Source organism: Astatotilapia calliptera, chromosome 1, assembly GCF_964374335.1.
Source record: "Astatotilapia calliptera chromosome 1, fAstCal68.1, whole genome shotgun sequence".
In the NCBI taxonomy this organism is placed as follows: domain Eukaryota; kingdom Metazoa; phylum Chordata; class Actinopteri; order Cichliformes; family Cichlidae; genus Astatotilapia; species Astatotilapia calliptera.
The window spans coordinates 38,711,687-38,737,781 of NC_137422.1; the positions used below are offsets into that span (position 1 = coordinate 38,711,687).

General features: G+C 44.5%; 1 protein-coding gene across 2 annotated transcripts; it reads right to left on the reverse strand.

The window, feature by feature from the left end:
• Positions 1-313: 313 nt before the first annotated feature.
• Positions 314-24,687, reverse strand: slc9a5 (solute carrier family 9 member A5). 2 transcript variants are annotated; one of them, XM_026176116.2, is made up of 16 exons: positions 24,067-24,687; positions 17,235-17,537; positions 16,116-16,279; positions 13,869-13,947; positions 13,617-13,794; positions 13,179-13,399; positions 12,568-12,770; positions 10,827-10,916; positions 10,676-10,746; positions 10,455-10,581; positions 8,170-8,261; positions 7,894-8,020; positions 7,548-7,697; positions 5,753-5,822; positions 5,462-5,587; positions 314-4,693 (listed from the first exon to the last, which is right to left on the reverse strand). In XM_026176116.2, exons 1-16 carry the CDS (start codon positions 24,419-24,421, stop codon positions 4,077-4,079), a joined length of 2,973 nt encoding a protein of 990 aa, XP_026031901.1. In that variant the 5' UTR covers positions 24,422-24,687; the 3' UTR covers positions 314-4,076. The 2 variants fall into 2 exon arrangements, with proteins under 2 accessions (XP_026031901.1, XP_080156912.1); XM_080300786.1 differs by lacking the exon at positions 24,067-24,687 and adding an exon at positions 17,632-17,750.
• Between the last annotated feature and the right edge of the window lie 1,408 nt (positions 24,688-26,095).

The following is a 26,095-nucleotide window of genomic DNA, read 5'->3' on the forward strand; positions in this document are numbered from 1 at the left end:
TAAAATAAATGTCAAGTAAAAATATAACATTTCGTCTTAAATGAGATGGAGCAGAAGGATAAAGTAGCATAAATTACTGTGTATTATAGTATTTCTGTGCACTGCTAAGGTACATTACAGTGTACAGGTGTAGTTTAAAAACATCTGTCCACTGATTGGTGGTTGCATTCTGAGGGCGTTTTAGGTTCTGTTACTCTGCATAGGTCTTGAGTAACAGTATCAGACGTAATGAAGCAAGTTTCCCTCAGACATTAAAAGTAAAGCATCAAAAGAGTAAAGCAGGTAGAATAAAGAAGCACGGAGACAGGTGGGCTCATTCAGAAAAACACTCCTCACATTTATTGACTCTTGGATCTCTGGGCCGAAGCCAAAGCTAACACACATTTGGCACAAAGACAGACACGATTCATTGGATTTTTCCAAACAACGGCCCGAATCACAGGCCTAACAGACGAAGACCTGCCGCTGTGCAGAACGTTCCCCTGTCTCAGAGATTCAGGCATCACTGCGGCAATGATCGACTGGACACGGCGAGGTCATCCCCTCGCATCCACCGCATCAGCTCCAGGTTCAAGTATGTTTACAGTGCGAAGACCTCTCTACAAGCAGCGACATGTTTCCTGTTATCACGGCTGCACCACGAGGCGACAGCAGAGACGAAGCAGATCACAGCAGCCTGCTGCAGCCACTCAGCGTGCACTTCACTCCGTCTTAATTCAGGTCTTTGCACTTCAGTTATTTACACATGCGCTGCTACTTTGTGTTAGCTTTTTCAAGTGGTAGCTTCAGCCTAACATGCAACGAGGAAGGAAAAAGAACAGAAGAAAGACCAAAATGTCTGGTTTGTGCTTGGGATGCCAACTTTACCTGTGTGAAGTTACAAAAACAGGATGCCACAAAAAATATGTATCGGTCGTTTTAAAGCAAAGCTGATTAATTTTTGAATCAAAATATTACAGGATTCTGAGATGTTCTCAGGCGCTTTGTTTTAAACGAAGGACAAAATAAAAATGTGTCAGTTCAGCGAGCTGGAACAGGCGTTGGCGTGTTTACTGAGGTTGAGATGTTGACATTTCTGTGAGTCAGGTGGCTTTGCAAAGACTTTTATTTACTCTGAATGTCTTAAATCCTGCACTCTAGTAAAATGAAAAACCTAACAGCAGCTATACTGTTAGGCAGGGAGTTTCAACTTAAAGATCAATAAACTGAAAATGAAAATTCTTTGGAAAATAAAGAAACTGTAACCTTCTTCCATCCTGCAGCTTCCTGTGTGACACTCACAGAGTTTTATAATTAGCTCACTCCGGCTGAAATGTTTTGAAGTGCAGGTCAAAGATTGATGTCGCTTCTGGGTCTGAAAAGTGAAGCCAGTGCAGAGCGTATTATTTCTAATGGCCAGCAGGGGGCGTCTCCTCTAATTGTAAAAACAAAACCCTATATTTGGATTTGTATGTATATGATTATTCTATATTTATTTCCTGATGAGTGCATCGTCTAAAACTCTGGTTTCAAGTTTTACTGAATACAACACGATGTTCATTTTGGAAATTATGGTCCCCTTTAAACTAAAACAGAGGATAAAGCCGGCTATGATTTACGGCACAGCTCTCTTGCGACTGTCAGAGCCACCTCAGCCCGAGGCTTCAAACACGATGCTGTCTTTTATATACAGTCTATGGAGCATCAGCACTGTGGAGAACAGTGAGATCTCATGTCAGTTTTTTGTTCTGTGTGTTTTCTGGATCGAGAGGCCGACGGGACTTTGAGGGTGAAGCTGAGCGGCTGCAGATGCTGCAGATTTGTGATCGGCTGACAGAGTAAAAGCAGCTCGATGAGACGTTAAGGCAAAAAAACATTCTTTGGCAAAACAAGAGAAAACTAAAGAAACATCACACAAACATGTTTGCCTGCTGGTGGGATAAGAACGTGCGGACGGCCCGGAGACTGTTGTCCACCTCTACACACACACACGCACACACACACGCACGCACACACACACACGCACACACACACACACACACACAGAGAAACACATGCAGTAAGACATGAACACTGAATCAACACACAGCTGAACACAGACACGACAGAGTAAGGCAGTTACAGACGGACGCACGCCATAGATATGTTCATTATGCTTGTTATTACACACTTTGGTCATTTAAAATAAACTATTCTGTAGATTTTATATGTCTGCAGTTTTACAAAATACATTTTCAGATTTTTACGGTTTACGAGCAGCTTTGACAGAATAAATACACACATTCAGATTCGAAGCAAAGCAAAGAACTCTGTCAGAAAAGCTTCTATCAGCTCAGGTTAAAGGGTGGCAGCAGGTGGAGGCCTTAACACTAGCATCCCCTCTGTGCAGCAGCGCCCCCTGCTGCTGTCTGCAGTTGGGTTTTACAATCTGCACCAGAAAATTTGCCTCAACCAGCAACTGATTAAAGGACATTTAAAGGGAAAAAAAACCTCTGAATTTGTGAAGGTATTTGATTAGTAACAAATCAACATTAAACAGGTAAAATCAGGCCCAAGTCAGCAGCTGCAGAGAGGGGTTTGAATGCACTTTGCTACAACCAAGGACCAAGGATTATTTTTATTGTTTTATTCATAATCTGTGATTATATTGCACTCACTATGTCACTTATAACTCCTTCACTTTGTAATAAACTACATAAAATATGAAATTGTCCTCCAACTTGTAGTCAAATGGACTTTGTTAATGTCCATCTGCAGCAAGAATATGCTGATACGTGATTACGTAGTCATAAATTGCAGATTTGATCAATAACACACAGATTTTCCTACACAGACCTACAGCAGAGCAGCAGCGAGACTGAGAGCTGATTCTGTCCATGAGGCCACACAGAGATCAGACGGTTCACGTACAGACTCAAACAGACAGTGAAAGGATCAACTAAAGAAGTTTGTCTGCAGGACTTTCTGACAGAAAGACAAAGGCCACTTTGACTTCACGGCCCTGGTCGTGCTTTTAAAGTTACTTATAACTCTCTCCCTGTTTGCCATCCACTCTCAGACATCAGGATAAATAAAGCTGGCAAACATGTTTATGAGAGAGAAGAGCTGACAGGAAGCTGCATATTTAATCTTTACTAGAACGCTGATGTTTAAGGTGCCTCGGTTTTATGCCCACTGTGAGGACATCCATCTGTGGTGCTAGCGGTAGAGCTTTGTCTGATAATCACTGGGTTGGCAGGTTGATTCTAGGCTTGAGTCCCTCCGGATGGTGAACAGATAGTTAGTGTTTTGTGGCCTCTCCACTTTTAAAATGAATCAGAAAGCCTTGAAGGGAAACTTCTCTTGGCTCTGGACTTAGATGTTGATTAGCCTGCCACTAAAAATAGCTCCAAATAAATACACTATGTCCTCCTGTTTATCTGATAAAACTACAGAGAGCTTTCTGAAGGAATTACCAAACCTTTTCAGAAAGCTTTAAGGCTTCAGCACTGGGCTCAGAGCTGAGAGCCGCAGACTGAGAAGAAACGATCCTGATGAAACAGCAGCAGGAACTCAGCTAATTCACTCAATCATGTCCAAAAACTACAACCACGTGGAGCTTTGGAGTACCATCAGTCTGACCCCTTTACCCTGCTTTGAGGTCAAAAGACAAAACTCTGCATTTTTGAGGAAAATGAAAAGGCTAAAGAGGCGGAGACAGGAAGCTGAAAGCCACGAGAGACACATAAACACACAGCTGCTTTGAGTCTGAACATGAGATCTGATAAAATCTGTAACATCACACCGTTCACCTGCCTAACAGTCACCTGAATCTGAACACCTGTCTGCACCTGTGTCGGCTGGTGACGCGCAGATCAAAAGCAGCAGGTGACCTCTGACCTCTGCAGGTTGGTCACATGGAGCTCAGGCTACAGGAGAGAAGATCGGACCTGCTAAGAGGTGCAGCTGTGGGAGGATGGATGATGAGCTAGTTTCCTATTGGACGGCCTAACAGGAAGCACATCACCTGATGTCTGTGAGTATCCTGAAGCTGCTGATTGGTGGAGTCCAGCCCTGCTCTGCAGGTGGCTGATGTTCCACTGATCTGGCATCTGCTGTTACAGTTGGGTGGGGCCTCTGCTGTGAGGCTCAGGAGGGGGCGATGTCACCAGGCTCCTCAGGTACACACAGGGGGTCCTCCTCCTCCCAGAGCCAGGGGCGGAGCTAGGTGGCGGAGGTGGAGGCGGCAATGGCCCGGGGGGCTTCAGGGAAGACATGAGCGGCTGCATCTCCGCAGCCACTCCCCCTTCCACGTCCTCTTCTTCTTCCTCCTCCTCCTTCTTCTTGTCTGGGAAGAGGAACGAGCCCTGAGACACCTGAGGTCCGATGGAGAAAGTGCTGCCCGCTGCGCTGCCGGGTGGCGTGTAGGAAGCTGGGCGGGGTCCACCCAGCCTGGAGAGGGCGCTCACCCGTGGGTGGATGGGCTCAGCAGGGGCCGGTGGGGAAGAGATGCTCTCCAGAGAGGAGATGCTCTGGTTCCAGGCCTGCTGGAGGTCCACTGGGATGATCTTTGTGGCCTCCAAAGACACGCAGGGGGGAGGCGAGCCCAGACTGCCTTTCCACGGCAAATGACTGTCCTCACTGGTTGGTGAGGAGGGTGCGGGTGGTGGTGAGGGCGGTGCAGGTGGTGGTGGTGGTAGTAGCGGAATTTGACACCCTTCCAGAGCTGCTGGCACTGAAGGATGAGACACAACAGGGGGATAGTTACTGAGCAGCGAGGCTTGAAAGACTTAAAGGTTCACACTCTAAGAAAAGGAGGAGATTCTGATTCTGCTTTTAGTTAGTCATGTGACTTTAATCAGACGTTCACCTCAGGGACTGCAAATCAAAGATGGATGTAGCTTCTGGATCCAATAAGTAAAGCCAAGACTGAAGTGCCCAAAATCTGCAGTCTTCCTAGCAGCCAGCAGGGGGCGACCCCTCTGTTTTCTACAAGAAGTCTGGCTCAGTTAAAGTCTATGAGAACATGTCCCTAAAACTCACTTAATCTGTTAGCTCAGTAAACACTTCCTGATCACTTCACAGCTTTATTTGCCTGTTCAGTTCATTTTGTGAATGCAACATGATTTTAATTTTGTAATTTATGGTCCAAGGGCCGCTGTCCTGCAGGTTTTAGATGTGTCCTTGGTCCAACACAGCTGATTTAAATGTCTAAATGACCTCCTCAACATGTCTTGTAATGTCCTGGTAATGAAATAATCATTTGATTCAGTTGTGTTGACCCAGGGTGAGATCTAAAACCTGCAGGACACCGGCCCTTGAGGCCTGGAGTTGCCCACCCCTGCTTTAAAGCATGTCTTCCTTCGGATTAATAAGTTGCTACATTATGAGCTTACTGTGTCCCTCTGTCTGCCACTCCACTCCTCACTTATTACATCCAGATTCACACACACAAGAGAGTTTGAGGTCCACTGAGTTTTTGAGTGACACAGTGACGTTTTACCCGATTTGGGTCGCTGCTTTGGCGTCTCGGCCTTCCGAGCTATGAAGGTGATCCCGACGTCTTCGTCTTTCTCTGGATCTGAATGTTCAGCTTTGTCCTCCGTCTCCACGGGAACAACCACCGGATCTGAACACAAAGACAGAGAATCACGTCTGCTGATAGGTGGAGACATTAAAATCCTCTCTGATGGCAGAGGAATCTTTCCTTAGACGTTCAGAGCAGATGTGTGGATGCGTTGGTAAGTAGAAAGAGCCCGCTGAGGCTGCAGCGCGCTCTCTTTATTTGCGTTACCTTTGTCCTGCCAGCTGACGTTACGTCTGGGTTTATCGCTGCCGTCCTCCTTGACGTCGGATCCTCGCCGCTGTTGAAAGGGGAGAGAGCAAACGCAGTGAGCCACAACAGGAAGCAGCCGGCCTTCAATCAGCAGTCCTTCGTGACAGACAGCGGTAAAAGCCTCTGCGCTGTAATCCACCAACCGTTTCACAGTCTCAAATGTCATGTTACAGTTAAACAGACTGACGCAGGGATCCATGTGCACGTTTAGACATCTTTGTGAGGACAGAAAATTGGATTGCTACTATACTTGTGGGGACAAAGTGCCCGTCCCCACAAGTTTAAGACTCAAAATCTCTTTAAAACCTTTAAACGTTGTCTCTCTCTTTCATCTTCCAGCTGCGTCACTCAGTATGAAACGTTTACAAAAGTCTAAAATATAGATTTCCTTGGACCCGTCCAACGACCGATCCACCACGTGTCCATAGTAATCTGCGGACCGCACCGTGTCATTTAGAGGGCTGTTAGTGGTAAAATGGGATTCTTTGTGAAAACAGGTTCACTCCAGAATGTCTTTTTCTTTCTTTGTTTTTAAGAAATAATCCAGTCATTTTCTGTCCGTCTGGTTCTTTCTGTTTACTGAGCTTTCCGCACAGGTAGTCCGCTGCATCATGCCTGCATAAATAAAGCTGAATGAATAACTCGCACCTCCATAATCAGCTTCGCCCACACGACACAAACAGAGAAATTTCGCCATCCAGCTGATCCGTCAGCCTCTCTGTGATATTATGGACCTGAGCTGGAAACTAGCAGGACTTTACTGAGCTTACAGAAGATATACACCCAATAAAAATGCTCGATTTGGAGCAACGGTGAGAACAGATGCAGGTACTGCATGATGTGCACTTTAAGTCCCAAAACAAGCCCAGTGAGAGCAGAGCAAAGCCAAGCTTTAAACAACTGATGGGGTGATCGTGGCTCAAGAGTTGGGAGTTCGCCTTGTAATCGGAAGGTTATGGTTCTCGGTCGTTGTGTCCTTGGGCAAGACGCTTCACCAGTTGCCTACTGGTGGTGGTCAGAGGGCCCGGTGGCGCCAGTGTTCGGCAGCCTCGCCTCTGTCAGTGCGCCCCAGGGTGGCTGTGGCTACAACGTAGCTGCCATCACCAGTGTGTGAATGTGTGTGTGGATGACTGGATGTGTAAAGCGCTATACAAATACAGGCCATTTACCATAACCGATCAGTGCACAATGAGACTCACTCATTTCACAACACAATGACACTGTTTGTCTTCATAATCTTTACGCATAAAAATTTTGCTGTGACACCAAAGGAAACATTTTCCAGCTACAGTACAGTAGATGTAGAAGTAGAAACACTTTATGAAGTACATCTACTGTACTGTATTTTCCTCCATCATCATCATCATCAGGAGTCATCTGATCGTTCCAGATCCATTCAGTCCAAACAGAGCAGGTCATGGGTTTTCTCTTGATTTAAAAAAAAATACATTGTTCAGAGCATGCTCAGAAAAGTGATTCTTAATCTCAAGCATTTCACTTCCTGGTTCATTAAAGGTGAAAAAAAAATCACAACCAAACTAGACAACCGCAAAAACCAGTCTGTAACGACAGCTGTTATTTCAGCATCACAATCATTCTGTTTAACAAGAAAGACCGAGGACCCTGGGACCGACTAAATCCTGGAACAGTCTAAAAGCTGTTCCTAAAAAACTGGCGTCTGGTGCACTAAGCAGAACTTTATGTTTTCTCTGGACTTTGGTTAAAGCTTGTTTCGGTGACTGATGCGTCTCACCTTTTTCAGGCTGCGTTCCTTCTTGTGGCGTTTGTATCGGGTGGATTTGAAGGTCTCCATGCGGCTCCTCATGTTCCTCTGAAACACCTCCCGGTCCTGGCGCTCCTGCTCCCCCAGCGGCATGAAGTGACGACTGTAGTGGGACTGATACTGAACACAGAGGACACCAGCCTCAGCCTCACGCACTCAAACACATTTCATTTCCCAGTGAGACCTGCTCCCCTGTCCTGATCTTCTTTAAAGATCTCAATAATGACTTTAAAGACCCTGAAACATCTTGAGTGCCCTCCAACACAATCTCCACAACTTTAAGAAACCTTGGGGCTCCAAGAAGGGAAAAACTTACCCGTCTCCTGGGTTTGTACAGGTTTCCAGCGAGGACATGGTGCGTCTCCATGTCCTCCTCCACTTTGGCTCCAGGAATGTTATCGATGACCTGGAGGTCCAGACACACACCGCTGCCGTTCTCACGTCTGGAACAGACAAACATCAGCGAGCATTCAGGCCAGTCAGAACTGAAAAGCTCACAAAGAGTTTGATAATTCACTTATCAAAGGGCACAGGGTGAAACCTGAAACTTTTATGAGTCCGGCAGGGCAGATTTTGCAGTCATGTGACTCACAGATAGTTTGTGACGTTGGTGACTTCGGGGAACGAGGCTCTGCTGGCCATCGAGGGCAGAGACAGTCTGGCTGAGGTCAGGACGTTCCCACCCTACACACACACACACACACACACACACACACACACACACACACACACACACACACACACACACACACACACACACTCTTCAAAACATGTCTTACTGCAGGTGCACTACTTGCAAATCACCTGGTGGTACAGTTTGGTGGTTCAAACGAAGCGGTGACCTCCACAAAATCAAATGAAACCAACAGCGAAGCACCAAAACTTGCAGTTCCTTTAATGACCACCAGAGGCCCCAGCACTCAGTCAGTCATAAACAGTATCCAATCTGACACCCTCCTCATTTGTTACAACCCACAGTTAATGTTATTGTAAACATTTTTGTGGTTTTCTGACAGGCAAAGGGACATTTCACCCTGAAGTCAAATTAACAGGAGCCACCTGAGGAATTCCAAGCATGTCCCACTGGGAGGAAGCTCCAGGGTAGACCCAGAGTGGATATTCCCACCTGTTGTGCTGTTTATCCATCAAACTAAAAGTCTGTTTCCAGAAATGCTGACCTGGTTTCTAAGAAGTTTTCTGTAGGAAAAATGATAAAGTTACTGAATTTTTAAATGCTGCGTATGGATTTTTAGCGGTGGAGATTTTTGTGCTCTCCTAAAAACATATGATGGATCGTCATATAATAAAAAGGCTGTCTCGTTCCTGTTTTCCTCATAAATCTGGTCCAGGGGTTTTCCTCGTCTCAGCTGGTGGGCTGATAAATAAAACTCACCTCTGCTCTGACTCTAATGTCGGCCTCACGGGGGGACTGAGCGTTAGCCTGGAGGCCCCTCACTGTGTTTCAGGCTGATTTATTAAAACGCTCAGCTTGTGCAGGTGCGGGTCAGACTGTTTGTGTTTCACTCTGCTGACCAGGAAAGTTCACAGTCGTGAAAGGAGACGCCAACAAGTCCAAAATCAGAGCCAGCTCAGTCTGAGAACACTGAGACAGAATTTAAAGGAAGGACCTTAAAACTGGAAAATTTTCAAAGCCATAAAAGAGACGATTTCATGTCTTTTCACAGGCAATTTATCTCCAAAGGTGGGAAACTCTTTTGTCAGAGAGGTCAGTGTAGTTATTCTTCTTCTTCTTTCAGCTGGTTCCTTCAGGGGTCACCACAGCAGATCATCTGCCTCCATGTCACACATTCCCAGCATCCTCTTCTGTCACACCCACGCTCTGCACATCCTCCTCCTCTGAAGTCTTCCTCTTTTCCTCCTGCCTGTTAGCTCCATCTCCATCCTCCTTATATATCGCTCTCCCTGCTCTGCCTCTGTCTCTGATGTACTCATTTATAATCCTGGTCCAGCTCGGCCTCCATCTCCAAACCACACATCACAGCAGGTCTCACTGCCATCCTGTAAACCTTCGCTTTCACACTTGCTGCTGTCTTCTGTCACAACTCAACTCTGACACTCGTCTCCACCCACTCCACCCTGCCTGCACTCTCTTCTTCACCTCTCTCAAGCACCGTCCTCTCTGTTAATCACAGCGTTAAACTAGAACAGGAAAATTTTTTTTATAAAAAAGCAAGTAGAGCAGAATGAAATAAAACAGAATAATACAAAATATAGTGTGTCAATAAGTAAAAGCTAAATAAAATAATACAATGAAAGATAACATTCCTGAATGAAATAAAAGTTCATAGAAAAAAAATCATTTTCTAAATATTTTCAAATTATATTTTCAAAGTAAAAACAAATGATGCTGTTTTCTTAATGCGTCTGGATTTGTACGAACTGATGCTCAGGGATCGACGAGTCTCTGTCATATTTTGAATGTTTCTAAAGTGTCGTCTTCCTCCTACACACAGCAAACCTCTGTCAGCTTCACACTGAAGCCTACTGACTCTAATTCTTGGTTTAGTTCTCCACCTGGTGGCTTTCAGAGGAACTGACAGAGACGGGACGTCATCGCTCATCGGTCCATGAAATATGCAAGTCACTGTCAGCAGAGAGGGATTATACCTCGTCGTTTACGGGCACGTGTGTGGTTCTCTTTATGAATCTGGTCCCTTTCATTTTCATTTTCTGAAAGTTTTCAGTGTTGGCAAAACCAAAAGCCATAACTGACTTTCATACATGTTATTGATATAAAACTACGATAGATGTAAAGCTGACACGCTTTAAAACTCTCTCGATGTGACAGTGAAGGACTTGCTGGCTGCTTTCCTTCTTTACACTTAATGTTAGTAATGCTTGGATGGTTTTTCCGACCTGGTCGATGACGCTGATGGCGTCTCTGATGTTGATCTTCTGATAAGCCTCCCACAGTTCACTCTTCCTGTAGACGGACTTCCTCAGCAGCAGCTTACTCAGGTAGTTCTTGTCAAACTGCTCCCACCTGAGCTCAGACAGGGCGACAGGTATGAAACACTTTGTCTCTGCAGCTTCCTCTGATGTTGCTGTAACATTGCAGTGATGTCGGGGACACTCACTTGTCTCTCCAGTGGTGATATCCCTGCAGTCCTGCGATGTCCTCCACCGCAGTCAGAATGTGGTCGAAGGCCTGGAGACAAAACATTAATGAGAAGGGCGACGGTGAAGAAGGTGAAGAAGAAGAGGAAAGGGGGAAGAAAAAGAAGTCACCCTCTCGTGGATCTCCTCGTTGATGGTAGGCTTCCTGTTGGTGGCACGAGGAACTTTGAGCCACTTCACCAGCGGTTTGATGGTCAGACCCTGATGACGAGAGAAGAGTCTCAGAGAGCTTCTGGTCAAAAGTATGTGGACACCTCCCCCAGGACCTTCTCTATTGCTAAAGTCGTGATGGCACTTCCAGTCTAGCATTTTAATCTCAAAGAGACATTTACCATCGAGGTGGCAGCAAACCCACCAAAACAGAGCCATCTATCTTCGCTGTACACGTGTCTGAATCCATTAAAGGTGGATTTACCAGCACTGGATTCTCCTGTGATGGAAGATTTAGTGGAATTTTCTTTTGCTTTTCTAAATATTCCTGAGCCTTGTAGCAGTGTTTTTGCCTTCTGGTGCTTCTTTTTGTACATATTAGATGAATTTAATGTATACTTTATTGATCCCTGTGGGGAAATTCCTCTCTGGATTTAACCCATTCACTCTATATAAGTATAAGCACTGATTCTACGACATTACAGTGGAGCTAAAACTGGTGCAATGTAGCCCTGCCTCATGTCTCAGCCCCCCAGAAGACTCACAGCCTCTGAAGCAGTGTTCCAGTTTCTTTTACTGTTTCTCTAAAACAGCTCATGAACTTGAGAAGTGATTTGGTCATAATCCAGAGATGAGTCAGCGTTATCCACGTCTAAGTCACGTTTTCGTTATTATCTAAGTGATAAACCACCATCTGTTGCACTCAGACGGTAACTCATTAACAGAAGACATTTGTGGGAATCACCACCGTCTGCTGAGGTCCGTGATTCATGATGGGAATCAAAGGTCCTTCAGCCTCAACGTCAACTCATGACTTACACCAAAGTATACTCTTTAGATTTAGTGTTTAGAATAGAACAGAATAGACTAAACAGACGCTAACTCAGTTGGCTGCTTCTGATTCCAGGGGATCCTTTTAGCAGGAAATGCTTATTCTATCTAAATTAAGATGATATCAAACACATGCATGTGTGATTAACACCTAAGATGATGGAAGGATGAATCTGTGAGTCCTCCTAACAGCCTGAAGCAGACACAGTTAATGCTGGGTCCTCATTTTGATTGGTTGCTTTGCAGTTGACTCCGTTGGGTGACTTATAATGATGGTGAGAAGGCCTTAAATGGGTTTTTTTGGAACCCAAAAACAATTCCTGTTTGTTATCTGCAGAGGCTTCGAAGCACACTGAGTGCAGCATGAAGGACAGGGATGGTTGGACCTGCTGCTAAAATCTGTTTCACTAAAACTTCCAAAAAATCCACGTAAGAAATAAGGTATCAGCCGAGTCCGACTTTCCTCCAATTTCCTCGATAATTTCACCACTGAATGTGAAATTAAAGGCCACTTTATAACATCGACAAACTCGTTTCTGTTTTTTTAAAACACTTAACTTGTGACAGATTCCAGGTCTGACACAGATCAACAAGCGAGTCAAATTTCAGTCAGTCAGCAGCCAGTTAGTGAGAAAAACAGAAAAATGGCTGAAGCGAACAGACGCTAATCGGTCAAATTTAAGGGGGCAGGGGAGCAGGGCAACCTCAGGTCGCCCTTTAGCCACGCCCCTGCTCCCATCTGTGCAGAATAGTGTAACTCACTGGTGTCAAACTAAATTTAATCTGTGTAAAAGTCACGGCGTGGGTCACCTGACCTCACTCGTTTGCTCGTCTGTCTTTCATGGAGGGCGCTGAACGCCGTCATTCCTACCTGAAACATGACGGTGAAGAAGACGACCACGATCGTCGTTGCGACGAAGTAATCCTTGGCTTTGACTTGCTCGCCGTCTAGCAGTACCACCAGGGCGAACGCCACTGCTCCTCGAAGGCCGCCATATGACATCACCACCTGGTCAATCTTCTCCAGTGGCACGAGGCGGAAGCGGTTCAGGACCCAGGTCTGACCAACCACACCTGGAGAAGAAAGGACGACAGTTTCACCTTTGTGCTGCATGAAATATCTTAATTTAAGGGTGGAGAAGATTCGACATATTTTCTGGATTCAATTTAAATTCTGCGCGCCTCCTTTTAGCAGGGAGAGGTGGAGCAGGAGGGGGAAAAGCCTTAAAGGTTAAAAAGGAGGTTTTTCTCTGTCTGATACGAGTGTGACATTTGAGCGTGCTCAGTTAAAGATCAGCCATGCAAAAGGTCACCGCAGGAAAAGCAAACAGAAAAGGACAAAGCTGGTTTATTCCATCAGCGATCATCGAGCAGATGCTCCGTATTTTTCTGCTTTTCTGTGAAGCCGCCGTCTCCTCGCACTCTGAAACATATCCTAGTAAGATGCTGAACTATTTTAAGACACGATGGAAACCGACTGACCGACAGCTCTGAAAATTAAGATGAAGACGAGGGTGCAGGACACCAGGCCCGTGTCCCAGGCCCACTTTGACTTGTCCACAGCTGAGATGCCCAGGAAGATGAAGATGATGGTCTCTGCGATGCTGGCCAGAGTCTTCATGGTGTACTTCACCGTGGTTCGAGACTTCTGGGAAATGTTGGCCTCCACATATTTGTTGGCCCCGATGCCACAAAAGGTCATGCTGAGATGTGACAAAAAGACAAAGTGAGACATGCTGTAAAACTTAAAATCAGACCAGAGTTGATACAAAAGATGGATGGAAATGTTTTTGTTTTTGCAACCAGAGAAGTCGCCATCTGCTGATGATCAGAAAGAATGCAGATTTGCGACACCTTAGACCCAGAACCCGCTCCATCTGTTGTACACTGGTAGTTCTGATTTATAGAGGATGGACTTACGACAGGATGGCGGACAGGGAGAAGAGCTCGGCGGTCAGGTAGGCCAAGTAGACCATCAGGAAGACGAGGAGCGGCTCGATGATCCGGACTTTCTTGGTGAAGCGAGTGATGAAGCCCAAGATGACGGCAAAGATCAGACCCACCATAGTCCCCCCGATACTGACGATGAGGAAGGAGGCTGCAGGAGAGGAGGAGGACGTAAGTCACAGGACTCAGGTTTAAGTCAAAGTTTGATCCTTTCTGTGGACTCACCGACTCCTTTGAAGTAATCTGCTGTCTGCACATTCTCTGCTCCCACTTCCACAAAGGAAATGTAGACTTTATATAAAACCTGCAGAACACAGACAGGTTTAGACTGTAGGTGTTTGGAGGTCTGAGCCCACGGACGGTCTAATGTTTAGTGATCTGCGTCTCGGGAAAATCAGTTAAAGTGCAGGTGCTTAATAGCACCACAAGGTGGAGCCTCATTCTTTTTTTGTTATTTGGAGCTGGAGCGCTCACAGGCTAACAGAGGTCATCATGTATGACCAGGCAGCAACCTTTGACCCCGGGGCTGATAAATGAAGCCATCATGAGGTGATAAAAACTGTAGTTCCTTGAGTGGCCACTTGAGGCTGACTTCAAAAAGAGTCATTCCCCCAACAAATGGTTTCCATTTATAGCTAATTATTTTGTTTTGTTGTTTTTTGTATCTCACCTGTATAGATTTTGTTCACATTTAAGGACTGGCAGCCTCAGCCGGCAGTTCTCTGCTCAGCCTCACCTCAACTTAATTAAGTTTTTAATATACTCAGTGTCTCAGCAGTGTGGAGGTTCACACGTATTGCTTCACACGCAAAAGATTCCAGATTTGAAAGCAGGAGGTGACACAGAGCAGCCTCAGGGGTCACAGGCTGCTGCACTCCGAGTGTCAGCCCCGTGGGAAGGTTGTGTCAGGTGGGGCACGTGCTGCAAAAAATCTGCTCCCAATTATTGCAGCTTCATTTTCTGCGGCTTCCCTTTGGGAAACCTCTCAAGAAGTCTGTGCTGCAGTTTCTGTGATTTAAACTCTAATACAATCAAGATGAAGAAACATGTTGTTGCTGTTCTGTTCACTGCCAGGTCACCTCTGTACGGTGCATTTTTGAACGTACTGCCCAACACTAGTGATAACCAGCTGGATATCAGCTCACTTCACTGGGTTATATTGCTTTCTTTTTTATTGTCCTGCAGTGGAAACCCCCTCCCTGCTTTTCAAACACTGATTTCATGTCCTCTGCTCTCTAAGCTGATTCACACAGTATGAATCTCCACTTTATACCCACAAATAATCATTTCACAGCAGGAATTCCAGGCATTCTTACTGTTTACAGGACCTTAATGTGCTGCGTGACAACAGTAAATTATGGCGTGCGGCTTCGGGGAAGCATGCAGCACTCAGCTGAGCCTGAACAGTAATAACTGTGATGTGAAGCGATTGAGCAGCAGTAGTGAGCGGCCAGCCTGAGAAAATGAACTCCTTCCTTCGTCCTGTGCTTGCAGGTCATGGCTGCAGTGCTCCCACACTTTGGATTTTTCCATTTCTTGGTGGGATTAGCTCAGATTCGGAGTGCTGCTGAGGATTAGACAGTTGCAGTGTTAATCTCCTCACAACTGATTAATCTCAGCTTTCTCAAACAGTAAATGTGAGAAAATGTGAAGGTTCTGCTCTTCTGTCCTGGTCCGTGTTCATCACGCAGCTCTGCTGCTCCGATTCACCAGATTCTGTCTCTTCTCTGTCTCTCTTGATGTGGAGTAACATCGTAAATCAGCGGACCTGCTGCCGCTCAGACCGGCACCAGCACCCACACTCGACCTTTCACTGCCACCATCACTTCATACAAATGCAACAAGTGAAGTATGAAGGAAACGATATGTTCGCACAAACACGGCCCACAGTGCGTCCTTGTGTGCTAGTCATTGTTGACCTTGTAAGCCGCTCTGTTGCCACAGCAACACACCTGACATGATGAGGCATGTGTGAGAGCGTATGTGTGTGTGTGTGTGTGTGCAGCTCTGCCTTAACATATCATGTGTTTCTGTGCTGGTTTTACACCTACTGTGGGGACGTACGTCTGTTTGCTCAATTGTGCTCAATTTTAAGATGTGTTTTGAACAGGAAAATACTGTGTGGAGATGCACGTGTGTGTTGTTTATTTTTTATTGTAATTTAAGTTAGAAAATATGACCTTTGATATCAAGAACTGTTTTGCAAATGTGTCAGCAGAGATTTCACAGACTAAAAAGAAAGAAAAACACATACATACAGAAAATAAGTTTACACATGTATCAGAGTTTCTGGTGATATAATCATGATATAAAAACTTGTATTATTATTGGAGTCTTTCAGGATTGGGTGATAAGTTACAATTTTAACACCATCAGTAACAATAACCAGCTGGTGATTGTTATTGACGCATGTGTGCGTGCCACTTTCCATCCCCCGTCCCTTGTGCCTGACGGACTGTGTGTGGTTCTCACCACGGTGACGGCGTCGTTGACCAGTGACTCTCCAAACACGATGATGAAGAGCGTTTCATTGACGTGAACCTCCTCGAACACGGCCAGCACCGCCACGGGGTCGACGGCTGAGATCAAGGCGCCGAACAGCAGGAAGTCCAACATTTCGGCCTGCACGTGCTCATCTGCAGGGACACGCGGGAAATATGAAGAGACGGGACAACACAACAATAACAGGAAGTTTCCAGTTTTAAACGAAGCAACTTTAACATTTTAAAGGAAATTATTCTGCGCCACTGGTTCTCAGATGCTCGGCGAACTCTGTCAGTACTGTGTTTGCAATGATTACGAAATCTATCACAAACCAGTGAAGACAACAGAGAGTTCAGAAGAGAGTGCAGGTAGGGTGGAGTGGGTGGAGATGAGTGTCGGGGGTGATTTGTGACAAAAGGATAGCAGCAAGAGTGAAAGAGGAAGACCTCAGAGAGAACATGCAGGGGGCTGGTGTGACAGAGGAGGAGACGGAGGCAGGTGAGCTTCTGTGGGGAAGGAGAGGTGATATGTGTTCGTTTATTCGCTGTCATATATAAATCGTGCTCAAGAGTAGGAAGCATAACCACGACCATGATATACATGACCAAAGTAAGTAATGAGGTCAGCACACGTCTAAAAAAACCTGTGAGAAATGAAGAGTTAAAGGAAGAGGAGGTACAGCGGCTCGTTTCAGACAGAGGATGGACCGGAGGGACACACCGAAGCCCAACATGACAACATAAATAAGGACTATGTTGAAATTTGGATTACGGAAAGCTGCTCTCACTGAGTCCAGAAAATAACAATAAAGGTGGAAATGAGCACCATGAATCTCCTTTAGAGGCACTTAATGTACTGTAAATTTACTGCTGTGTGTTTGTCCTGAACAAATGCTGTTCGCTGGCACATTTAACTCAAATTTATTCACAAGTTATTTCTGTTTCCTGGAAAGAGGCGCTGCCTTAAAGACTAAACTCAGAGAACAACAAACTGATTGCTGTAAAGAGCTCGGATTGAGGGCAGACTATAAATTTACACAGAGGTGGGGCTATGCAGGACTGCAGATGCACACCTGTGACCTATGACCCCTGCACCCACAGCACTGACCTATGAACCCCAGCAGTTTGGCAGCGTACAGGGAGAACCCAGTGCAGAAGGCGTTCCACAGCGTTCCCACCACAGCGTATGTCAGGATGGCTCCCAGGTTGTCGAAGAAGAGCCTGGCCGGCATGAAGTATCCGGCATCACCCACGATGGTCGGCAGCAGGAAGAGGAAGAAGAGGCTGGGCTCTAGCTGGTATAGCTGCTTCTTATTGGCTATGAGGACGACCCCGCCCAGGACCAGACCCAGCAGAATCAGCATGCAGCTCTCTGGGACCACGGTGGTGAAGCGCTGGGAGAAGTGGAACACTGCAGGACAAGATGCACCGATTACAAAACAAGGCATGAAAAAGTTTGCATGACTTCGTTAAGTTTAATTATTTATCTGCTTTTCTTAATTTACCTTCTCTACCTTCTGTTTCCTGCAACAGCTCCTCTTTGTTCCTTCTGCTACTAAATCCTATGTCAGCTCTATTTTTCTCCACCTGCTTGGCTCCACAAACATCTGACTCTGCAGCTCCTGACTCGTGCTTCATTTTAGTCAGGTCTGCAGGTGTGAACACGGACATGTGTCGCACGTGTGCTGAGATGTGAGGAGGCAATTATTTGCTCTCTGAATTGTTGATATTTTTGCATTTGATGAAACACATAAACAAAAATCAGCGCTGCCATTGTAGCCTTGGACATGCAGTTAGGAATCCATCAAGGCCTGCGGTGAGTCACAACAAGACACACACACACACACACACGCTGGTGATGCTCCTCATAAATCAGGACACAGGGAAAAAACATCAAAGCCTGAACGAACATACTGTGTGCGTCTGTTTCCATGATGATTCATTTACACCAATCAGAAGGCTCTGCTCCATCAGCCAGGGCTGGATCACCATCCAGACAAACTGGGAGTCAGAGGAGCCTCTGACTTCCTCGTTATCATTTCAGTCGACATAATTTGATCAGCTGAAGCAGAATGAAGTAGAACTACAACAAGTCAGACGAACCCAGAACCTTCAACTGCATCATCATCATCATCATCATCATCATCATCATCATCATCATCGTGCTTCCTGAACATTCTGCAGACTTTGATACTGAACTTTTCCAACTGAAATAAGTCTTTTTAAACAGGGTAACTCTGCATTTTACTTAAGCTGGTCATCGGGATCAATGCGCCGTGTTCTCCGTGACCATGGATAACAGCGCTGGGTCATCCTCACACTGAATTCTCCACATACACACATGGAGCATCAGCTGTTTGCAGCTTTTAACTAGAATAAAATAACAAAACATGAACAAAACTTTAAATTTCATGTGTGAATGAGCTTTCTGCCTGACTCACATATATGAACGGATATGTGTGTGACGCTCTTACAGAAAGCAGTTCAGTTACATGGTGTACTCGTACACGACTCTGTGCTCTGGATAACAGATAGCAGAGGAGGCACAACAAGAGGAGCGATACAGTCCTTCAGCTCACTGTAAAGAGCGTTGCAGAACTTTTCTAATTTTTCTAACCAACATCATAAGATAACGTCTGTCGATCTTTGAGCTTCTGGGTTTGTGTCTTAACACTTTAAAACCTGAACCATGAAATAATTACTTAGTTTGTCAAACAGAGTGTTAAATTAAACTTTCTGACAATTTAATTAACTATTTATGGAAGCCCGTTTCCGCCACTAAATAAAAACAAAACAGCTAGTATCCATAACTCGAAATTTCGAGTTATTTTTCTCGAAATTTCGACTTATTAACTCGAAATTTCGAGTTATTTTTCTCAAAATTTCGAGTTAGCTCTGCCAATCAAAAATATAAGTGAATGAGGTCGCTTTCTTGTTACCCGGAAGCATATGGCGCAGAGGAACGCACACTCAAAAACGGATCCCAACAAACTGGCGCTTTGGCGAGTACGTTTTCTGATAGTAACACCATGTGATTCAGCTAATAACAGGGATTTCATCATTTGTGAAGCCAGGCTGAAAACACTCAGCAATCTGTGCATTCACGACTGGATGTAATACCGGTAGCTTAGCTGTAGCATTTGTAGCTGAGGGCTTCAGCTTCCGGGTAACGAGGAAATGACGTCATTCACGTAGATTACTGATTGGCAGTGCTAACTCGAAATTTCGAGTTACTTTTCTCAAAATTTTGAGTTAATAAATCGAAATTTCGAGTTAATATGTCAAAATTTCGAGAAAGTAACTCGAATTTTGAGAAAATAACTCGAAATTTTGAGTTATGGATCCATTTTTTTTTTTTTTTAGTGGCGGAAACGGGCTTCCATAACTATTTGTTTGCATATACTGTACGAGTTTTAATTTGTACCATTTTTATTGCAATTTATTTTGTTTTTTGGGGGAAAGACACACAAATGATGTAAAAGTATCAAAAACTCAAATTCTCATGATACACTTTACATTAAAGGCTTAAACTTTTTAATAGCCAACAGCAGACGACTTCTCTGGTTGCAAAGAAAGACGTGTGAGTGTGTAGAAGTTTAAGGGAAACGTTATTCTACTGCCTCTGTGAGCTATGACTCCAGCGAGCGCTTTTCTGATTATTATTAGTTAGAAGTATGATTGGATACGAGTGAAGTTACTCTCGATTTCTCAGTCGGATCTGCCCGGGTTTCAAACTCCAATACACCAACTGGGAAAACACTCATTTTGAAGCTTTATATCAGGACTTAACAAACGATGACCGTGGTCATATTTTTTATATGCTATGCTCAATAAACTAACTGCTGTGCATTCAATGAACACATTTAATAAACTATAATTAACAAATAAAATGTAATAAAATAACAATGCAGCCCATAAATGTTGAGTAAAGAAAGAGCTCGTTGTCTGATCAACATCAGTCTGAAATAAAATCCTAGATTTTGGTGCTTGACGCTTCATTGCTTGTTTCAAGAGAAGCATGTTTAATATTTGCTTTGTACAGTAGTACACACACACACACACACACACACACACACACACAGCCGAACCACCTACACACCAGACGCACAGCGAGGACAAAAAACACTGAGAACATTCAGCTGCTCAACATGACGTCCAGACATGGCCATTTATACACCACACATCCAAAGCAGCTCTGAAAACAGAGACTGACAGCGTCTGAGTCTGATTCCTCAGAGCTGCAGAGCTCCACCATTAAAACTCATCCCTGAGGCTTGTCTAAGGAGCTTGGAAAGAAAAGCGTCTGGACTTCTTTAGGTTAGGTCCAGCTTTTCTTTCCAAGCTCCTTAGACTACGATGACCTGGATGACTGAGAACCTTCACAGACATCGCTGAGGCTTCATCACCATCAAGCTACACACATACGGTGGTTTATTCTGACTCACTGCAACATGAATCGCCCCTCTGCCAAATAAAATCTAGAGCAACAAACACTGATTCATCCACTGCAGAAAATAGTCCCCAAAATGGTCTATTAACTCCTAAATGATAGTGAACAGTCTCTTAAAGAAATGACTGAGCCTAAAGTTTATATATCTGTTATGGAGGTTTGACTTTTGAAGATCAAAAGCTTAAAAGTTTTAGCTTTAAGAATGTTAAAAGACACCAGGAAAGAGCACATTTGTCTGAGACCGTCTTCAGTGTCGGATTAACCCACCCGTGGCGCTCTGTGAGCCTGGAAGAATCTCACAGTGACAGGAAACGGGGAATTTAACAGTAGATGCTTGTGTTCGGCTTTAACAACAGGAAGAACACGCAAGAGATCACCAGACCTGCTGATTTATGTCTAAATGATCTGAATGTGTGCAGCCAGCTAGAACAGAGCCACAGTGTGTGTCTGTGTGCACGCATGTGTGTGTCACTAACATTACCACATTAGTAAGCAGTATGTATAGCATGTGCGTACTATTGTCTTGCAGTGCAGTGACTCACCAGCAGCTTGGGAAGTATTTATGTCAACAGGTATTCCTCATGTTGTGGGGACTTAAATGTGCAATCATGCTATGGGGACGAGTCATTTTAACAGGGACGAAAGCGTCAAATTTTTAAGGTGAATGCAGCATTTAATGTTCGAGATTGTCTCCAGGAAGTGAATGAGAGTCATGGAAACATGGCTGTGTGTGTGTGTACCTGTTCAGACGTTTTTGTGAGGACCAAAAATTGGAACCTTACTATACTTATGGGGACCAACAGTCTGTCCTCACGAGTTTGAAGGCATTTCTGAGATTCAAAACGTGGTTTTAGTGTCAGGGTTACAATTAGGTTATGCTTAGGTTTAGGCATTCATTTCGAAGGTTAAGGTCAGAGTTATTGTAAGCGGCTAGGGTAAGTGTTATGTCAATTAGATGTCCTCACTAAGATATCAAAACGAGAATGTGTGTGTGTCAGTTAAAGTCCTGCTGCTCTGAAACGTTCTGAAACACTGAAGCTTTCGAGGATCGAGGTTCAAAGGTTTCTTTGTTCTTTTCACATTTTAATACTACATAAAGTTTATTGTTCATTACTATTAATGTTTAGCAGACGTGGCCAGTTCTTGGCTGATGAACAGACTCATCAACCCACTCATCCAAGCACACACGCCACATAAGCGACCTCTTACTCTACCTACAGGGACTCCTTCAGTTGTGTCAAGATGGAGACATCTTGGGGAAACTGGGGTCTCCTCCGGGATATGGACCCAGGACCTCAAGAAACCCAAAGATTAAGGATCATTCCTCTACGCTCTTCTTTCATCTACTCCTGTGCTTGTTGCTCCCTGTCAGTGGGACCCTTTCCAGCTGAAAGTGGGCTCTAACAAGATGCTGAGGTGCTGGGGTAGCACCGGTTCAACAGGATGCAGCTGATATTGAGCGGGTAGTAAGCTACTTGCCCCACAGGTTCAGGTTTCGCCAACTAAACTACTCTGTTGTGGAGAAAAGAAGCACTCACTTTAATATTGGGCTTTGAAACTCTTTGAAGTGTATTTAGGCAGCAGTGGGAGTCCTCTTGTGGTATATGCCAACCACAATCCTCTTATTTTTGCACACTGTAGAGAACACAGATCAGCACATGATGAGAAGGTGCTCATTTTAACAGCTCTGCCAGCTGGATGTCCAACATTATGTCTGTTTAGTTTTTTTTTTATTTTGGGAGTTTTCTTCTTCAGTTCTCTTAAAAGTGCTTTTTAGGTACCAAGCTGCTGAGAACAGAATTGGTGAAGGTAATCTTAGTATCTTCATAAATACATTTGTTAGTCTTAATGACTGAAGTAACAGCTGGTGTCACTTTTGCTATCTAATCATAACAAAACAAAACCAGCCATATTTCAGACAGAAAGGGTGCAGGTCGAAGCAACAGCTTCGGTACACCTACCCCTCATATTACACAGTTTAACCAACCGTGAAGTGATTGCTACGAGTCATTACGTAGAAGAGTCAGATAAAAATTTATGTCCAGAAACAGACATCAATAGCTGAAACGTGCTGTCAATGTTAAAAACTGTTAAATCTGAACATTTACAGTGATGCAAAACCAACAAATACCACCAATACTACTGATAATAATAAATGTTATACTTAATATTATGTTGTACAGCACTGATTTATTGTTGTGGCCTCATTTATCTGGAGTCTTAATTTCTTTTTATGAAAACAATATAATGACTGATTCTGTTCATGTTTTATTCACTAAATATGATTTTCTTATTTTGAACTTGGTGATATCTCAGTTTTCTGATCTCGCTTCTTTTTATGACCTCCATTTATCGTCTAATCTAATCCCCAAGAAACTAAATGTGTTTTATTACTTCGACAACTTGTTTATCATGTGAAGATTAGTTTTATTTCTGTCTTCTGTCTGGGTGGCTCATTTTTAAACTAAGCGAATAATCAGAAATAATCAGATAGATATAAATAAAAGTTGTTCAACACTGGATTAATTAACATGAAAAGAAGGCGCTGTATGGAAGGCCTCAGGTTTGACGATTTCCTTTGGGTTTCTGTAATATTACTTAGAAATCCAACCTTTATTAAAAATGTACACAGAAGAAGAACATTTCATATGCAACCAAAATCTTAAAAAGCTCAGTTATTTTAGTTTGTACAGATGCCATTTGATTAAACTTGGTCTTTTATCGAGTTGTTCAGCATGTACAGTGACTGATAAAGATTTCATAGGAGAACTGTGAGGCTAAAACCAGCAGTTAGTTCTTCCTCCTTATCTAAAACTCCAATCATTACTTTCAAACTCAGAAAATATTTTAAACTCTTGTTTTGTCGATTACAAAAGTGTTCATTATCAGAGAAAACTATAAAAGAAGGAAATTATCCCAAGCTGAGTAGGAGACCCCACTGGGGCATACTGCTAAAATAGCGTGGTCACTTGTTGGTTAATATTATTAGTAAAATATTACAATTATTGGCAGTTATAAGTGTCTTCGTTTTAAAAAAGAAAATATTTGTTACTTATTTTTTCAACCATTTAATGAATTAAGCCATCAGCTCAAAGTCACCATCAGTAATGAGCCTAATTCTTCTTTTAAAGTTGTTCTAAAAACCCTGGTAACAATCAAACAAAAAAAAAATCATTTACTTTTGCTTTTCTCTACCATTTTTTAAAATTATTATTATTTTGGTAGCTGACAATAATCAGGGTTAGAAACATCACCAATGATTTAGACATCAGTGTTTACTATATCAAAAATGGGGTGGGTTCGGGGGGCCCAGCAGGAACTTTGTGGCCCGTGGCTCCGCAGCAGGTGATTCCGGCAGTGGCTGCAGCCATTCCCTCACTCTCATTAATAAACTTCCAGTCTGGTTCCAGCTGCAGTAAGGAGACCAGTGAAGTTCCAGTCTGTGTACTGGTGCTGGGAAACAAACACACACAAACACACACACACTTACAGATCTTGGCCACGCTGGCCACCAGTAGCCAGATGGCGATGATGTACGGGGTCTGGACGTAGCTCCACTCCCACTGGACCACCCGGTACCCGCCGCCGTGATGATGATCATGCTCCCCTGCGTCTTCCTCCTTTCCGGTGCCGGTCGGCTCCTCTGCAGCGGACCGGGCCAAGGCGACGCCGGGCGCCCCGTATTCCGCCCCGGGCTGCGGGAGGAGGAGCGGCGGGGCGGAGGGAGAGGCGGGGACCGGTGGAGAGAAGCCGAGCCCCGGCCCCCGGAGCGGCGGAGCGCCCGTCCCGGGCAGGTCGGCGGCGGCGGCCGGCAGCAGGAGCAGCATCAGTCCGAGCGGCAGCATCTCGTCCCCGGAGCTCAGCGGGCGGACATCCTCCGAGTCTTTATATACACACCGGGACACGGAGAGGACGCGGAGCGAGGCCGGGAGCCGGTTTACAACATCAACAACACACACGCGCGCGCATGGACCCACGCTCACACACACTCAGACTCCGGTAAGACACGGAGGAGGGGACACCGGAGCCGGCATGTGACCCGCCCAGTCCCCCTTTAAAGAGACGGAGACACTGCAGGTGAAGCTCTCCTGCTGACTGACTCACAGCTGATGCTCGGTACCGATCGGCTATGACGTCACACATCAATACTGCTCGGCGTGACGTCAGATTTTCAATTCATTGACATGTTTGAACTTTGCAAACATCTGGTGATTGTAACTGCTCCTTCTTTGGGAGGATTACTGAGGAGGAGCCATGTTTCTGGAGAAACATGGTGAAGGGGCAGAGCCAGCTTGGGGGGGAAAAACACTGAATGAGAAGACATGAGGTCACATCTGGGTCATTCTCCAGCAGAAGGAAAAACTATATGAAGATTTAATAAATGTATGAACAGATGTGATCATCTTGTAAAACCAGAACATGAACAAGTTAAACTACAGTCCTCACCCAAAACAGCACAGTGTAAAGCAGGCTCATGATTAAATGACAGCCTCCTGAAACAGACTGTATATAGAAGATGGGAGTGATAATCGTGTCAACTCGCTGGTCAGTAAAGTCCAAGGAGTAGATGCGACTCGGGCACACTGCTATGGAGGACCACAAGAGCCGCACACATGGAAATAAAGAATTCTGTGCTTAAATAAATTGTACAATAAATTATGCATTTGTAAATTCACTATTTACAGAATTCTTTATTTCCATGTGTGTGGCTCTTGTGGTCGTCCATACGCCGCACCCTGCATAGCAGGAGCTTTTTCACAATGAGGCCGCCACAACCTGAGGCACTAATTAAAGCAGAGAACGAGAGTGTTCACCCGAGCCGTAGCTAAAAGCCTGGACCCGAGCTGGAAGGGAAAGACTCTCGCCCCATTCAAAAGAAAACAAAAAGCAGTGGTCAGTCTGAGAAAATAAGTAGAATTTTATCATTTTTCCATTTCACACAATACAGTGGAAATACACAAAACCTCCACACAGAGCAGGGATGTCAAACTCGTTTTACATCACGGGCCTGGCTTTAAATGGCCCAGACCAGTGAAGCTTCTCTGTCTGGGAATGCAAAGAAGTTTAACTGCACATTTAATTCCCGCGATATCTTAATATAAGGAAGAAAAAAAAAAGAAAAGAAATGCATACCACTCAGTTTTGGTACAAGATAAAGAAATCTGTCAGCACGAGTCTTTGGGCTTAAAAGTAAAATTACAGAAAAGTTTCTGGGAGCTCACCGAAACCTGTTAATGATTGTCGATGAAATATTTTGTAGTATTGTAGTAAACCCCCCAAACAAACAGACTGTAAAACCTGCAAAATATAGTTCAAAACCCAAAGTTTATGTCCTTCTTCAGTCTTTGCTGGGCCGATTCTGCCCCCCGGGCTTTATGTTTCACACCACTGAAGTAGAGATTGAAGAGGGGTGGAGATTAAAAAATACTTTGAACTTTCAGACGTTTTCATACCAGGAACAGAAACCAATCAATCGCGGCTGATACAAGAGAAAACATTTTATTCATTACAACCATGAA